The following is an 18,128-nucleotide window of genomic DNA, read 5'->3' as shown; positions in this document are numbered from 1 at the left end:
GGGGTTGGGATGGTAGCAAATGCAGCCCCAATCTTCCCAAACATGCCCATCAGGAGCAGTACACAGCCCGCGGCGACAATCACCATCCTGCTCCCCACCTGCAGCACCAGGGAGATGAGGAAGGAGGGGGGCCAGTCAGGCCAGCGCCCAGAGGCCTCTGCCCCACTCCCAGCACCTCAAACATCACTGGGTGGACCCACAGGAGCAGTGCCCCTGAAGCCTACAACAGCCCCCTTGGCCCCCAAATGGGGCTTGGGAAAGAGCAGGGTGTGTCCTCTGCCCTCAGCTCTCCACTCTGAGGCCTTTCTTCATACCTTTCTTTAGATCTTGGCCCAAATGCTCCTTTCCTAAGAAGTCCAGACAGTGAGGCAAAAAGTTCACCAAGGGAGGCACAGCGGCCCAACACTTACACATGGGGGTGAGAGCCAATCCCAGCTCTGCCTCCAGTTAGCCGAGGGCCATTCTTTACCTAATCTCTCCACATGTCATCAGCCTCCACATTTACCACAGTGGCTGAATAACGCCTACTTCACAAGATTAAATCAGATAAAGTAGGCGAAATGCTTAGAACAACAGTAAGCATTGAGAATAATAAACTCTCAATAAGGACTGACGTTTTTTACAAGAGGCAGAGGTGTCAGGCTTTACTCCATGATGCTGCATCTTTATGTGTGGCTGTGCCATTGTCCGCTCTGATCATATACTCCCCAAAGACAGAAACCTCATTTATTTCACCTCCTACAGTCACAGCACTCGTGTAGGCATCCAGGATTTGATACATGCATGTTTAATGTATAGAAGACCAGCGTAGGAAGGAAACCTAGAGCCTTATTCAAACCTCTTATTTTACAGAAGGGAAAAGTGAAGCCAAAGAGGGGGAGACATGGGACCCCAGGCCATGGAGCCAAGCTTGAGTAAGGCCCAGGAGTAGGGCCTTTGAATAGGCTTTATAAACAGCATTGTAAGTTCACAGACACATGGGTGTTTCATTCACGCCACATCCATTTCAATTTCCATGTTGCCTATAAATGGAGCCTACAGTGTTACAGCAGGAGAACAGATACCAAACAGGTAAGCTGATAAAGAAAGGAGATAATTTGCTCTACCAACATGTGCTATGAAGACACATAGCACATAGCTGGGATGGGAGGCTCCCTGGAGAGTGGTCAAGGAAGGCCCACCCAGAAAGGAGAGTTCAGCTGAGACCCAAGGGAAGCGACGTACTCCAAGATGGTGGAAGAGCACGGTGGAGAGGAAACAGCTAATGCAGACTGCTGTGGGAGGAGCCTGGTTGGCTTTAGAGCAAAAGGGAAATCAGTGTGCCTGGAGCACAGTGACACAGGGGGAGAGGTAGGAGATGGGACAGCTGCAGGGCCTTGGGGACTATGGAAAGGAGTTAGAATCAAATCCAAAGGCAAAGCATGAGTGAAATGTGGCGTATTCATACAATGGAACCTTATTCAGTCTTTTAAAAAGGAAGGAAATTCTGACACTTGTGCAGTATGGATGAACGCAGAAGACTTTATGCGTTCCAATGACCCAATCATAAAAAAAAAAAAATACTGTGGGTCTACTTTATACGAGGTCCCCAGGGTAGTCACATTGACAGGGACAGGAAACAGAATTGTAGTTGTCGAGGACTGTGGGGAGAAAGAGATGAGAAGCTGTTGTTTATATGCTCAGAATTTCAGTTTTGCAAAATGAAAAAGAGCTCAGGAGATGGTTGTGATGGTTGCACATGGTGTGAATGTACTTAACACTACCGAACTGTATACTGTAAAATGGTTTTAATGGTACAGTTTATATTATCTGTCTTTTACCACAATTAGCATTTTGTAAAAAGATACTCTAATGTCAACTAAAGTTCACTAACGCAGCAATCAGTTAACAGATTCGGCCTTTGCCTGGTTTTTTCTTTCCAGCATAAGAGCTTATTTACTTAACTGAATTCATTAGAAATTCTTACCACATCCACAGAAAGTGTTTTGTTTGTTTACAACCCTAACAATCAACTATTGGAACAAAGGCATGACTACAAGCACAACAGATGAATTTGTCAGGTTCAACCATGCTGGCAGTCTCATAAGGATGGCAGACATCCCCCATTCCTGCTGCCACAAGCACTTATCATGCAGCCCTGGGCCTCTTTTGGCTACTGGAGTGACATCTGGGCTGGAAGTCATGACATCCCAGAGAGGTGACAGGAGATCTCTGGCTTTCAGCCCCCTTGGCTCCTCTACACGGGAGAACCAGTAAGTGGTTCTTACTGGAGCTCATCCTTGCAGACATGCAACATGAAGCAATACCTGAAAGGCCACAAGGGGGAGGTGTGAGTCCACAAAAGCAAGTGGTCTTTGCACCTGTGCATCCTTCAGGGTTAGTCTTAAGTCTCCTACTTATTTTGTAGCTTGCTCTGTCTGTGTCTATGTATCTTTCATTCCTACTTCTTCCCTCCCCTCTAAAGGAGCTTACTTTAGAAATGATGCTTTAAATAAATGTTTGTTCTGTTTATTGAACTATAATGTTCGGTTCTACATGGGATTTTCCCTCTTTAGCAGGAAAGGAAATATTTGCTGTGTTATACTTACATAGTCCTCTTCTGTTATATTTCTGTGTCATTCAGTGGCCTTTCTAAGGGAAAACATTCCAGACACGTGCACTAAAGGTTTTGAACCCTCAGGTATGTACCAAAGAGTTCACAGACTTGATATAGGGGGAGGTGCCAGCTTAGCTATTTGCTCACAGATTTTAGCTCCCCTGTGCTAGAGTCACACAGGGCACAGAGGTGGACAGAGCTGATGCTGGGAAGGTGCAATGCCACCAGGCTGCACTTTGGAACCACTGGAGGAGCTATGGGAAATGCAAGGTGGACAGTGGGTTGGCGGGGAATCTATTTTCCCAAAGCTCATGGGACCTGTGCTGGGAACCACTGCAAAGATACACTGAGGCATGTGGAAAGCAACATTTTTTCTTTGAGACAAAGTCTCACTTTGTCGCCCTGGGTAGAGTGCCATGGTGTCACAGTTCACAGCAACCTCCAACTCTTGGGCTCAAGCGATTTTCTTGCCTCAGCCTCCCAAGTAGCTGGGACTACAGGTGCCCACCACAACACCCAGCTATTTTTAGAGATGAGGTCTCGCTTTGGCTCAGGCTAGTCTCAAAACTGTGAGCTCAGGCAATCCATGCATCTTGGCCTCCCAGAGTGCTAGGATTATAGGCATGAGCCACCGTGCCTGGCCAAAAGCAATATTATATAATACTGATTTTCCTAAGTCACACTGGAAAGTGCCATCCTGAAGAATTCTTGATGACCTCATGGAACTTTTATGTGGAAACGGAAACCCATCAAGAGACTTTAAGCAGAGACTAACCTAACTAGAATTGGGTTCTAGAAAGATCCCTGAGCAGTCATGTGGTAGGTAGATAGGATGAATAAGATCCTAAGAAAAGGGAATGTTAGGGGCCACTGCAGTTTCCACGCAAGAAATGATAATGCCATGCCCTGGGAATGGAGAATAGAGAATAGGAAGGGAGGGGATGTTGAGTACACAGAGTCGATTGGCAAGGGCACAGGACAATGAGAAGGTATGGGTGACATGGGTGACTGTGTGAACTCACTAAGACAAGGGTTGCAGGAGGAGGAGACAGGATAGGACACGTGCTGTGCTTTATAGAGGCCACCGAGTGTGAGCAGTCCTTGGACACCAGGTGGCGCTGGTCAAGGTGCACAGGAATAGGCAGGTTTGGGTAACACTTGGCGCTGGGGCTGAGATAAAAGATCTCCCACCCATGGCTTGGCACCCGTAGCTCAGAGACTAGGGCACTGGCCACATACACTGGGGCTGGCAGGTTCGAACCTGCCTTGGGCCTGCTAAACAACAATGACAACAACAACAACAAAATAGCCAGGCGTTGTGGGGGGTGCATCAGCTACTCATGAGGCTGAGGCAAGAGAATCACTTAAGCCTAAGAGTTTGAGGCTGCTGTGAGCTGTGATGCCACAGCACCCCACCGAGGGCGACATAGTGAGACTCTGTCTCAAAAAAAAATCCCCCACCTAAACTTCAGGAAGCAAGGATTTTTTCTCTTCAGGGTTCAGAAAGCTGCTGTCACCTGCCAGTGCTAGTAGAAGTTCTGTCTGTGGAATCTCCACAACCCAAGGAGGCCGAATGTGGAAGGCAGAACCCTGGCTCCCTCAAAGTGGCCTAGGCCCTAATCCTTGAACCTGCAAAGACATGTATGTTACCTTTGCATGGCAGAAGGGACCTGGCAGAAGTGCTTAAGGACCTGGACACAAGTAGAGAATCCTGGATGATCCAGGTGGGCCCAGTCTAACTACACAAATCCTATAGGCAGAGAACCCTTCCTGGCTGTGGGCAGGGGAGATATGACTTCAGAATAACGTTCAGAGAGATGTGATATTGCTGGCTCTGCAGATGGAGGAAGGGGAATAAACGCCCAGGGATGTGACAGCCTCTAGCTGATGGAAAAGGTGAGGAAATGGATTCCCCTAGAGCAGTGGTCCTCAACCTTCCTAATGCCACAGCCCTTTAATACAGTTCCTGTGGGTCGCAACCCACAGGTTGAGAACCGCTGCCCTAGAGCCTCCAGAAAGGGATGCTGCTCTGTCAACACCTTAATTTCAGCCCCATGAGACCCACATCCAACTTCTAAACTGGGTTGTTTGGAGCCATTAAGTTTGTGATAATTTGTTACGGCAGTGATGGGAAACTAACACATGGGGTGGCAGATTCAGGCGCCCAGTTGCCCCAGGAGTTGCCCTCAACAGGCTTACCTTAGTGATGCCCAGAGCCCCGACATTCTCACTGTAGGAGGTGGTGCCATTCCCTGTCCCCCAGGCTCCTGCCAGGAGGCAGCCAAGGCCTTCAATGCCAATACCACGGTTGATGGCATGCTTCGGAGGGGGTGGGGCCCCCACCAGCCGGGCACAGGCGTAATAATCACCTACTGACTCCACCATTGAGGAGATCACCCCTGCGATGATCCCGAAGACCCCTGCCAGGCTGACGGTGGGGACGCCCCACTGTCCTGCAGATGCAATGCAGAGGGATTGTTAATTCATAACATAAGAAGATGCTGAGGCCCAAATAATTTCTTTGGCAGAGGGTACCTGGAAGGTTTTTAAGACTGGGCAGTGTGCCTTTAACCCTCACAAATGTGCAGAGGCATTGGCTTAGAATCCTGCCCTACTGTTCCTCCCTGGGAGTGGGTCCGACAGCCAGAAATTGAGGTCACTATGCACACCAATGGGTCTCTTTTTAGCAGGTCCTTAAAGTTTTGGGGAGCTGAGAGTCATAAGGGAGCCATAGGTCCATAGTACAGAAAGCAAGGCTGCCCCTTCCTGGAACCCTGTCACCTATACAGCCTGGGCTAAGAACCACAGGAAGAGGTCTCCCTAGGCCACCAGATCCAGGAGACCTAAAGTCTGGCTAGGACTCCAGGCCCTCTCTCTCTTCCTCTCCTCCACCCTCAGGTGGTTGGGTTCTGAGTGATGTGCAGGCGAGGGATATACCCAGCTCTGAGCTAGGGCTGAGAGCCACAGCTCCAAGCTCCCACTCCCAGGGAGTTCCTAGCACGAGGTCTCCTTCCTTTCTTAGGAGTCTCATACAGACTCACTGGGGCCTATCCTTTCTCTTCTCGTGCCTGTTCAATTCTGCACCCAGACCCTGAGGGGCTCCTGGACAGTTCCAGCAAACTTGTGTCCCAAACAAGAAGGGGCTCGATCTTCTCATCACCTGGGTAAGGGAAGCGAAACCAAGGGGCCTGGCTCAGGACACTGCCTTTGGTGTCGGTGCGGGCCAGGTACCCGTAGGCTGAGGGGACCGTGGGGAGGACGTTGGTGTCCGTGAGCACGAAGCAGACAAGCCAGGAGATGCAGAGGGCCAACAGCACCTGCAGGGAGCCGGCCTCACACGCGCCCAGCCCCGCCCCGCACGCGCCCAGCCCCGCCCCGCACGCGCCCAGCCCCGCCCAGCCCCGCCCTGCCCCCACCCCACCACTCCCAGGTGGGGGCAAAGGAGGCGTCCAGGAAAGCTTGGAAATGAGCGAGAGGAAGAGAGTGGGGGGCTGCTTCTTACAGGGAACACCTGAAACAAGTAGAACTTGGAGGTGTGGCACTTCTTGTCTCCTCCATAAACGGGCAGCAGCACCACGACGTTTTTCAGGTACTGAGAAAACAGCACGATGAGGAAGATGGTCCTAAAACAGAAACAAACCACCATATTCAACCCGCGAGCTGGGGCGCGCCTTGAGAGAGAGGCACCTGAGGCTTTGGTGTGGTCCAGGAGGCGAGCCACCAAGTGTCTCTGGGACCAGTGGCCCCGCGGGGACGGTGTCCATCTGGATCCTCTCTGCAGCACAGGTGGAGTCCTGCCATCTCAAAAAGGTGGGCTGTTCCCTTTCGGAAGCTGCTAGTGGCTAAAGAGGAGTAATGGGAAAGGACACTCATCTTTCCGAAATGTCTAAGGGAAATGAGCCCCGGCAGCTGGTTAGATCCAGCAGTTAGAGCCAGGGACCATCTGGGTCCTCACACCTCCCCTCAGACCACAAGGGGCAGAGTGAGAGAACCATCCCCAAGTCCCTCCAAAGGTCAGTGTAGGCGAGGCATAGTGGCTCATGCCTGTAATCCCAGCACTCTGGGAGGCCAAGACAGGGGTATTACTTAAGGCCAGAAGTTTGAGACCAGCCTGTGCAATATAGCGAGGCTATAAAAAAAAATTTTTTAAAAAAATTAAAAATTAGACAGGTGTGGTTTTATGTGCCAGTAGCCGCAGCTACTCAGGAGGCTAGAACAGGAAGATTGCTGGAGTCTGGAAGTTTAAGGTTACAGAGAGCTGTGATCATGCCACTGGACTCTAGCATGTATGACAAAGAGAGACCCTGTCTCTAAAATAAAACAATAAAAATAAATTTTAAAGAATTTTTTTAAAAAAGGTCAGTGTACTGCTTGAGGCCCAGCTGACCATCATGACACCTTCCTCTGCACACAAGCAGCACCCTGTGACTCTCATGGCTGTCTCCTGGTATTATAGGTTCTGGTATCCAAGTTTTATTTGGTTAAAACCAAATAAAGAGCTATACCAGCTCTTACATGCTTAAGAGCTGGGGTCGTTTGCTTAACAAAAACTTAGGCTTGGCACCCAGTAGCTCAGTGAGTAGGGTGCCGACCACATACACCAAAGCTGGCAGGTTGGAGCCCAGCCTGGGTATGCTAAACAACAATGACAAGTGCAACCTAAAAATAGCCGGGTGTTATAGCAGATGCCTGTAGTTCCAGCTACTCAGGAGGCTGAGGCAAGAGAATCGCTTAAGTCCAAGTGTTTGAGGTTACTACGAGCTGTGATGTCACAGCACTGTACCGAGGGTGACATAGTGAGACTCTGTCTCAAAAACAAACAAACAAACAAAAACCTAGATGGGGCCAGTAGGGGCCAGTAGGATCAATGATTAGTCAACACTAAGTATCCTCATACACTGCCAGTGATTAACTCATTGTCTGTGAGTACAAGTAAGATAAAAATGATTCGCATTAAGAAGTATAAGTAGCAACTTTGATGTTTCTTATGGAATGATAATGTTCATGAAAGACTTTGTAAATCACAAGAGTTTGACAATAATATTGTCAGTGGTGGCTCAGCACCCGTAGCACAGTAGTTACAGCACCAGCCACATGCACTAAGGCTGGCGGGGTTGAATCCAGCCCAGCCTGTTAAACAGCAAATACACCTGCAACCAAAAAATAGCTGGGTGTTGTGATGATTGGCTGTAGTCCCAGCTACTTGGGAGGCTGAGGGAAAAGAATTGCGTAAGCTTAAGAGTTTGAGGTTACTATGAGCTGTGATGCCACAGCACTCTACTGAGGGTGACATAATGAGACTCTCAAAAAAAAAAAATATATATATATAGTCAGTGGTGATCTTCCACCAGAAAGAGCTTGGAGGGTACTTCCTTCACCACCAGTACTTACATGGCAGAAATCCCCCAGTGGATCCCGGCGTCATTGCTCACAGAATCGAAGAGAGGTAGGGCCACCAGGGAGATGGTCGGGGCAATGGTCAAAGGGCCAATGAAGCGCATGAGAAAGCCAATGAGGCCTGAGAAGCCCACCAGCATCTGGACACAGGAAGCCACCATGATGGCGCCCTGCAACTGCCAGAGAGGAAGTGTTCAGGTGCCTCAGAGCCTGCAGCAGGAGTGTGGGCCTCAGCCAGCCCAGGCCACCCCACCAGCTAGACGCTGCTGCCTGCTGCTAAATCTGGTCACCTTTAGGTGGCATTAGAGGGGGAGGCTGGACCCCAAAGCAGCTGAGGGAAGGGGAGAGCTCCCATCTCACTGCTCTGTACAGTCTTTTTTTCCAGCTGTGTGTTGAGCATTTTTATTTTACGTGAAAATTTTCGGTTACTTTCATAGTTATTTATTGATCATGGTCATGATGATGATGATGTGATGACTTATAACACTAGCACGCTCAGTAGTGTGTTCCACATCTCCAGGCTGTATTTTTCTGTTTTCCTACGTTCTTTTTCTGAAAAGAACCACAGAGTGACTATTTTAGGCCTTAAGGCCATCCAGGCTCTGTCCACAACTTTTCCAGACAAGATGAGAACAAATGAGTGTCACTGTTTTCCAATACAACTTTATTTATAGACACTGGGATTTGAATTTCATATAATTTTGACATGTCATGAAATCTTTTCTTTTTTTTTTAACCATTTAAAATTTAGAACCAGTCGTAGCTTATAGGCTGTCTGTTCAAAAAGAGACAACAGTCCAGATTTGGCTCCTAGGCTGTGGATTGCCAACTTCTGATCCACTGGATTAATTTTGCTTTTCCCCTTTTTACTTTACTAGTTTGGATGTTATATCTTCTATATTATTCTTCTAAAAGCCTTTCTTAGCTTTCTGAAGTGAATACTTAACAAAGGATTTGTAACTTCCTCTCAAATAATACAATGACCTTAGAAATCTTTAACTTCTACCACCATTCTTCTATTTTCCATGCTGTTGTTGACAATTATTTATTTTTCCACTGCTTTTGGTAATTATTACATTTTTATTATATTTTCTTATAATCGGTCCTTATCTAGATTTACCTAACGCTACTGAGGAAATGTTTGCGTCCCCCTCAAAAATTCATATTCTGAAGCTCTTACCCACCATGTGATGGTATTTGAAGATGGAAACTCAGAACAAAGTTAGATTTCGATGAGATCATGAAGGTGAGACATGGACATAGTGCCCTTATAAGGAGAGGATGATTTACGCGCGCTCTCTCTCTCTGCTCCCTTCCATATACCAAGGAAAGGCCCTCACTATAAACCTGACCATGTTGACAGACTGATCTCAGACTATCAGCCTCCAGAACTGTGAAAAAATAAATTTGTGTGTTAAAGCCACCCAGTCTATGGTTTCTGCTTTTGTTCTTGTCTCACTATGCTGCCCAGGGTGGTCTCAAACTCCTGCACTCAAGTGATCCTCCTGTATCAGCCTTCCAAGTAGCTGGGAGTGCAATCAGGAGCCACCATGCCTGGCTGTGTTATTTTGTTATGGCAGCTGGTGAATACACGTACACCCACGTTTGTACCCATCTATTCCTCTGCTCACTATAGCTTCTTTCCTACCACTCTTTCATTTGAGAGTTCATTTCTTTTTTCTTGAAGTTTATCTTTTAGTAATTATTTCAACAAAGGCCTATCACTGATAAGCTCCCCTTGTTTATCCAGAAATGTCCTTATGTTGCCATCAATCTTGCATGATGTGGAATTCTACATTTGGGACTGGATTCTAAAATGACAACATTTTCTCTTAGCATTTTGGAAATATCCCATTCCTTCTGGTTTCTATTGTCTCTAGTGAGAACACCGCTGAATGTCCAATCGCTATTCTTTCATAGGTTTTTTGTTTCTTTGTTTGTTTCTTATTGTTTCTAAGATTTTCTCTTTTTATTTGGTATTCTAGCTTTATTATGATGTATTTAATGGTGGATTTACTCTTATTTATTCTCCTTAGGACTTGATGTGCCTGCTTTTAATCTCAATATTCATATCTTTCATCTGTTCCAAAATATCATTAGCCATTATATCTCTTCCAGTGCTGCCACTTTTCCATTTTCTCATTACCACCTTTAAGAATTCTTATTAGATGCAAGTTGGACTTCTCATTCTACCTTCACATGTTTTAAGAGATAAGATCTTGCTATGTCACTCAGGCTGGAGCACAATGGTGTGATCCTAGCTTATTGTAACCTCAAACTCCTCTGCTCAAGCATCCTCTTGCCCCAGCCTCTCAAGTAGCTAGGACTATAGGCACACCAGGCCCAGCTAATTTTTTTATTTTTTGTAGATACAGGATCTTCCTATGTTGCTCAGGCTGGTCTTGAACTCCTGGACTCAAGCAATCCTCCCACCTTGGCATCCCAAAATGCCAGGATTATAGGCACAAACAAACATAGCTTCACATTTCTTAACCTCTGTTTCACATTTCCCCTCCTCTATTTCATATTTACCATATTTTCACTTTTCATGGCTGTATTCAGGATTATTTCCTTAGATAATCTTTCATTTATTAGTCTCTCTTCAGCTGTGTCTAAATGCTGTTTAACTTGTTAATTACATTTTTTAATTACAATAACTTTTTATTATTAAAGTTCTATTTGGCTCTATTTTCAAATTTCTTTATTCTTATTTCATTTTATATTCTACATTAGGGGTTTATTGTTTCTTCTTCTTTTTTTTTTTTTAGACAGAGCCGCAAGCTATTCCCCTAGGTAGAGTGCTGTGGCATCACAGCTCACAGCAACCTCCAACTCCTGGGCTCAAGTGAGTCTTCCTGCCTCAGCCTCCCAAGTAGCTGGGACCACAGGCACCTGCCACAACACCCAGCTATTTTTTGGTTGCAGTCATCATTGTTGTTTGGTGGGCCTGGACTGAATTCGAACCCGCCACCTTAGGTGTATGTGGCTGGCACCTTAGCCACTTGAGCCACAGGCACCGAGCCATTGCTTCTTGATGCTCTTTATTTTTTTTTTTATTTTCCTTGAGACAGAGTCTCATTCTGTTGTCTAGCCTAGCGTACAGTGGCATCACAGGAACACTGCAACCTCAAAATCCTGGGCTCAAGCAATCCTCCTGTCTCAGCCTCTGGAGTATCTGGGACAACAAGCACAAGCCTCCATGCCCAGATAATTTTTCTACTTTTTTTGTAGAGATAGGGTCTTTCTCTTTCTCAGGCTGGTCTTGAAATCCTGGCCTTAAGAAATCCTTCTACCTTAGCCTCCCAAAGTTCTAGGATTACAGACATGAGCCATCATCCCTGGCCTCTCGTTAATTATTTTTAAAGTACTGATTTAATATCCTCATTTAAACTGTTCTATTATCTCTTATTTCTTCTTATTCTCTCACATAGTACATTATTGCCTTGTGTGAAATGATAAAATCTATGTCTGTGAGCTCTTCTTCAGGGGACTTGTTTTTTTTTTCCTTGGGGGAGTCTCATGTGCCTTAGAATGTGGGAGTATCACTAAAGAAAAATTTACATGTTCTTCTGCTGAAAACCACAGGTATTTCATTGACAAGATCAGTTTTTACTTTAATTTCTGAGCTTGAGAATCTTTCTACCATTCCCACACATGTTGCTGAGTTGAAGGCTTTTTTTCCCACATGATTCCATGTTCCAACTCCTCCCATCATCCTTGGACAGAATAAAAGTTTCCTTCTTGATTCCCTGGGATGGTGGGATTATCATAGGCCCCAATACACTACAGGGGATGCTCTTTCAGGATCTTGTTGATCATTAAAACCCAAGCTCCTAACCTTTGGTTCTGTCAATCTGTGTCTGACTTTTTATCCTACCATCATAAACTGATTCTGACTATAATTTCTATTTTTGTTACTAGAAAGTGAAATTTTCCTTTGGTTTTGAGCTTGAGAATAAATTCAAAAACATATTCATTCATCATTTTCATGCATTGGTCATGTGAGCAGGGTCTAAGTTAGCTCAGACTACCAGGATACTAGAAAGTGAAGTTAAAATTGGTCTAACATGTTGAAAACTGAACTTTCCATTTCTTCCCACAATTTTCTACTTTTTCCATTACCACCATTTCCTCAAAACAGCTCACTTTGACTTCTCCATTACTTATTGTATCATACTGAATGATAACATTTCTCTTGTTTCTATACATGCATTTGGGTCACTTTCATGCCTGTGACTAGGACTGTGATATATGGTTGGTCTGCTGGCCATCCATGGTCTCAAGCCTTGAGATACGTGTGGGTAAACAGAACTCAGTGAAACTTAGAGAATCTGCCTTCCATCCCAATAGGCTGACTCTGTGAATTAAACCAATCATCAATCAATTAAGAAAATTAGACTGAAGCTTGTTACAAACTTTTTCCTGTTTACAGCATTTGTGAAAACCAGTGGAACCAGCAGAGGGAGCTAAAATATCACAGGTAAAACTCTGGGTTTGTAGTTCACCATGATGGACACGTGGGGGCAATGTGGAGAAAAATAGTGGCATTGACACCCTCAAATCTGGGCTAGAGGAGCCCACTGCCCTGCCCCCTCAGTTTCAGAGCAGGGATGGGCCTACTTCAATAAAAGTACAGAAAGAAGATATTTTAGATGCTGTGGGCCATGTGTGGTTTCTAATGGAATTTTTTAAAAACTTAAAAATATAAAAATCATTCTTAGTTCATAGACAGTTGAAAAACAGGCCACCAGCTGGATTTGACCCAAAACTCACTGTTTGCAGACTCCTGTTTTAGGGGACTCTAAGCACAAAAGTAAATAGTAAATCTATTGAAGACAATATGAATGCCTATGTCACTTGGGACCCAGGGCTGAGTGCAGGCACAGAATGACCCTAAACTCCACTAATGCTATTCAGAGCCCCAGGGACACTCCTTTCTATAACTGTTGCCCACTGTCCTCAAAACAAAGGACAACTGCTTCAGAATGCAGTGAAGGTCTGTGAGTGGAGCCACTGCAGGGAGGCAGAGACTGCATCAGAACGCAGGGAAGATTTGAGCAGTGGCAGTAGGAATAAAGACAAATTAACTTGCTGGATCTTTCTTGGACAGTATGAAGGCAACAGACCTGTGTAAGGAACTGTGGTTCTCACTAGGGCTGGATGCAGGGAAACCCTGCCCCTGACATCAAGCAGAGCAGATGCTTGGTTTTAATTTGAATTTTCCAAAGCCAAGTAAAGGCTCCCATGGGAGAACAGCAGAAAAACAAAAAACAAAACCCACAAACCCACAAACCACATGTGTGCTGTGATTCATTCTCTTGATGAGATAATAGGAACAGGCTTCACTGAAGAAGAAGTTTGTGCTGATTTGGAAAAGGTGTTACAACACATGCCATTCGGAGATTGGCCAATCAATGTGGCAAAACTCTATAGTCTGCCAGTTTAATAAGGGAAAGTCTTGGGTGTATCTTAGTCTGCCATTGCACGGAATGGGTCTTTAAAGATTAAAACACCTTGTTATCTTTGGGTCCACCCCAAGATAAAAAGGAAGCGCCGAGATCTGATGATATTAGTTGAGTCCACCCCCATCCAGGCGCACTTTTGGGCTGTGTGTCATAGTGTAGGCTCTTGCAAAAAGGCCATTTTTCAAAGTGAAGATGAATGGCAGAAGGTTGTCTGAAATCCGCAAGTTAGGGCCTAGGCTACTGCATCCTTACAGACCCAGTGCTCCTGAGCTATTGAAATCATAGGTGACAGAGTCTACACTGAGTGGGAACCGGCCCTGCAGAAGCTTCATGTTCAGTACTGCCATGGGGCTTTGGGTGCACAGGTGGGCTAAGGAAGATACTGGACTTCTCCCCCTTTGAAAGAACGTTACTAAGAAGTCCACTACTGGGCACTGTTTTGTGGGGGTTTTGTTTTTTTGTTTGTTTGTTTGTTTGTTTGTTTTGTTTGAACCCACCACCTCCAGTATATGGGGCCAGCACCCTACTCCTTTGAGCCACAGGTGTCGCCCTGGGCACTGTTTTGGATTAGACCACTACTGACTGGCTCCAAATAACTCTAAGTTCAGAGTTCCCAATTATGTCTTGAGTGATGTCAGAAAGACATTCAAATGAGGAATGGCCTGATCAACAAAATTTGCTGACTTCAGGGAAATAGTTATCTTCAGGAAAAGGAAAAACAGCTACCCAGGAGAGATTCTTAGGATCCATGAGCAAGTGGTAGTTCCTGTCCTCTAAAGCAAACACAACCTTACAGCAAGAGATTTGGGTCCCCTTGTGTGAATCTTTGAATTCCAAAGCACTAGTTGGCATCTTACTGAGGTGCTATTCAATTAACTGAAAAAGATTGGGCCTGGAAATGTGAGACATTCTGCCCAGCCAGCAGAAACCCCAATGAGAGAAGTATGGCACGTCTAAGGCCGACTAATGGACCAAGTGATGTGTGATGTGATGACTGTGCACACACATAAACACTACCCACATAAATTATCCCCTATATAATTACAGAGATTCTTGGGCTCTAGCCAGGGGACTGTTTAATCTGGCAAGCAAATCACAGAAGGCTCTATTTAAGTTTCCCTCCCTTTTGTGGGACAGGACTTTGTAGTCCAATCTCAGATATTGGTTGTTCATGTCAATGCTCCCTTGTCTTTACAAAAGGAGGGATGTATGACCTCGAAGATAGTCACTAGAGTCCATGGGATGACACCTTGGGCTCACAAAGAACATAATCCTCGTCTCCATCTGGACCACTTACGTTGCCCAGGAGGGCCCAGATTGCCACTAGTAGCAGGCTCATGTGCCTTTGATGGGAGAATATACTTTAAGGGTATATGACCCACCATAGAGCTGGCAAGCTGCCTATACTGGACATATCACAGAGCATGGGGAATGTAAAGATTAAAAAAAAAAAAAAAACGGGTTTTTGCCCTTTTTTCTGGTTTGACTTTGCCCATTCCACAACTAAAGATCTGGCCCAGACTCTTGTGAAAACACTGGCAACCCAGATTGTCCACCAGCATGAACATCAGCGTGTCAGCATCTCCTGGTCACTTCTCAACAGTAGGATCTGGGCAAGAGTGGACCAGAAATACAATATCAAGGGATCTTGTCATATTTCCTATCATCTCCCCAAAGCAGTAAATTTTTGAAAAATTGGAGCGTGTGCCTCAAGCAATAAAACATTGGTGACGAAAGCATAAAGGGCTGGCTTTATAGGGTAGGAGGGCCACCAGGGGTATTTTGAAAAAGAAGGTGGTAAGGAAACCCTACTTTTCCAGAGCTAGGGATTTGATTGTTTTTCCTAGGGTAGGAATAATATAAAACCATTTAATTTCACTTGTTGGAATGTTGATGGCATTTATGGGCTGGACTGGAAAATCTGGTATTTTCAAGATATGTCCTACCCAGTGGAGAGGACCCAGTTACAATGCACTTTGTATACATATTAAGTAAGGCCTTTGAAAGTACTTGGGGAAGAACATACTAAGAGGTTTAACAATGTTGCTTTGCTGTCCACTATTGCAGGGAAGGACTCAAAAACTCCTCCTGTCATAGGAGCAAGGGAATGGGTCAAGAGCTCCCGGTGGGAAAAAGAAAGACAGTAGCAGAAAGAGCTGGAGCCACCAAATTCCTGTGCCAAATGATGCTGTTTTTGCTCTTTGCATTTAAAATAAGTTGATAATAAAATTATTTCTAAGCAATATTTCATGATATATCCTCATTCTGGGACAAAAGGCGCTGGCATCAGAATTGACTCTACCAAACTGGAACACATCTAAGGCTGTTGTCATTTTTTGTGGTGGGGGGGTGGATAGAGTCTCACTCTGTTACCCTGGGTAGAGTGCTGTAGTGTCATAACTCACAGCCACCTCAAATTCTTGGGCTTAAGTGATTCTCTTGCCTCAGCCTCCCGAGTGGCTGGGACTACAGGCAGCAGCCACCAATGTTCGGCTAGTTTTTCTACTTTTGGTAGAGATGGAGTCTTGCTCTTGCTCAGGCTGGTCTTAAACTCCTGAGCTCAAGCAATTTACCTATGTCTTGCCTCCCAGAGTTCTAGGATTACAGGTATGAGCCACTGCGCCTGGCCTATGTTGTCGTATTAATAAAACTGCAGCCAGAGTATGCTTGGCTGCACTGAATGGACAATGAAGAGGGAGCATCGTGATGCTGGCACTCTGGGATGTGGTCTGGGGCTTGGACTTTCATGTTAGTCTGTGATGGCTCATGGTCCTAATTGTGAGTCCATAGATCATTGATGTGATACTCAATGAAATGAAAATTATAGAAATGATGTATCTAATAAAGCCTGTATCATCATATTGAAGTTCAGTCACCAGTTAATGTGGTAAACCTAGGGAAAAATGACCCAAGGAGGTGAAGTAGAACTACCTGCTGGAGGAACAATCATGGTTACCTCTAAATCACTCAATAGCACTATGAAAATGATACAAGTTTATCACCAGGATGGCTAAAAGGAAAAAGATAGAAAATGTTGATGAGAATGTAAGATAACTAGAGCTCACATACCCTGCTGATGGGAGTATAAATTGGAAACCCCACTTTGGCAATGTATTGGGTAGTGCTTAACAAACACATGGCATAGACACATGGACACCCCACGACCCAGTGACTCCACTACTAGGTATATTTTCACTGAAGTACGTATGTACATTTATACTTGTATGTTCACTTAAAGAACACAAATATTCTTAGCAACTATCTAAACAGCAAATAACTGATTGCCACCCTTAAAATCATAGCTAGATAACACAGAATGGATAAATATGGATAAATTGTAGTATATTCATATAATGGAACATTATTCACCAAAGAAAATGAATAATCTGCACTACGCATAACAATATGAAAGACTCTTGCGAATGTAAGGTACTGCATGGTTCCCATACAATGTTCATGGATAGGCAAAACTAATCCTTGCTGCTATAGGTCAGGAGAGCAGTTACTCTGTGGGTGAGGTGAACAGAAGGAGGTACAAGGGAGCTTCTGGGGTGTTGGTAACGTCCTGTATTCTGAGCTGGGTTACATGGGTAAGTTGGACATGGAAATTTCTGGTGTTCATTTCTGTATGCTTGTTAGACTTAAAAATTTATTTTAAAAGGCACCAATTGAAACTTTGAAAGCAAGGGGGAAAAATAAAAATAGAACAATATCATCAAGCTTAGAGTAGTATTGCTATACACTGAGATGTTTTGTAAACTTTGTCCCTTCTCACTAATCAAATATGAGTAGGAGTAGGAATCTCACTATTGTTTCCTCCAAGTTCCATCTTCTCCTTTGCATGTCATATGGGTCTAAGTGGGTTGCAGGATGGCCCTGGCTTGTCTAAGTCTTGTTAGTTTGACTCCCAGGGAATCCACCCGGCTCTAGGTCCATAGCTCTCTGTACAAGAATGTCCTTCGCCCAGTTCCAGTGATCTTGGGGGAGTTGGTGTGAAGGTTATAAATGAAGCCTGGGCAAACTATAGTGTCCTGGATCCCCCATCAGCACATCATGCTGTGCAATGCTACCTATGCTCCAGAGCAGGTGGTCCCAGGCATAACTCTCAGCCAACCCAAGTGCAGGTGCTATCGGCCTAGGTGTTATATTCAGGTTGAGCTAAAAAGTAGATGATTGCACTCCCTAAAGATCTCAAGTGACCCTCACCCTCTCATACAGTATCTCCTACAACTGTATCCCACCCACAAGTCACCCCTCCACCAAGTCACTTCAGGTGAGGATGCTGGAGTCCGGAAGCTATTGAGTCCGCTGGCCCCAAGGGTGTGGTTGATCTCTCTGCCAAGAATCCTGAGTGCTCACTTCTTTCTATGCTATTTGGATGAACCAACCTGGAACTCTACCGAATTTCAGAACCTTCAAAGCCACCAGGCCTCTCCCTGATGATACAATTGAATTTAGCAAGGGTCAGGCTTCATGAGCACAAGGCATCTACAAAACTGGTGGTAGATTGCCTGGGAGACCCCACGGCAGTGGTTCTCAACCTTCCTAATGTTGCGGCCCTTTACTACAGTTCCTGTGGGTCACAACCCACAGGTTGAGAACCGCTGCTCTAAGTGCTCAGTAACCGTCATCTGTTCCTAGTACATCTGTTCCTAGGACATCTTCACCAT

General features: G+C 45.3%; 1 protein-coding gene across 1 annotated transcript in view; it reads right to left on the bottom strand.

Moving 5' to 3' along the window:
- The window catches only part of LOC111725871 (solute carrier family 23 member 1-like), a 49,932-nt gene that overhangs the window by 4,079 nt on the left and 27,725 nt on the right, over window positions 1-18,128 (bottom strand). Inside the window, exons 5-9 of the mRNA XM_023514201.1 lie at window positions 7,988-8,169; window positions 6,099-6,219; window positions 5,757-5,913; window positions 4,796-5,049; window positions 1-98 (exon numbers count right to left, since the gene is read on the bottom strand). The exon at window positions 1-98 is cut by the window's left edge and continues 8 nt beyond it. Coding sequence (XP_023369969.1) covers window positions 1-98; window positions 4,796-5,049; window positions 5,757-5,913; window positions 6,099-6,219; window positions 7,988-8,169 — 812 coding nt within the window. The remainder of the gene's footprint in view (window positions 99-4,795; window positions 5,050-5,756; window positions 5,914-6,098; window positions 6,220-7,987; window positions 8,170-18,128) is intronic.

Source organism: Otolemur garnettii, unplaced genomic scaffold (assembly GCF_000181295.1).
Source record: "Otolemur garnettii isolate 467f Iridium unplaced genomic scaffold, OtoGar3 scaffold00049, whole genome shotgun sequence".
Lineage (NCBI taxonomy): Eukaryota > Metazoa > Chordata > Mammalia > Primates > Galagidae > Otolemur > Otolemur garnettii.
The sequence above is the reverse complement of the archived record's forward strand: the minus strand, read 5'-3'. Positions and strand labels throughout refer to the sequence as shown.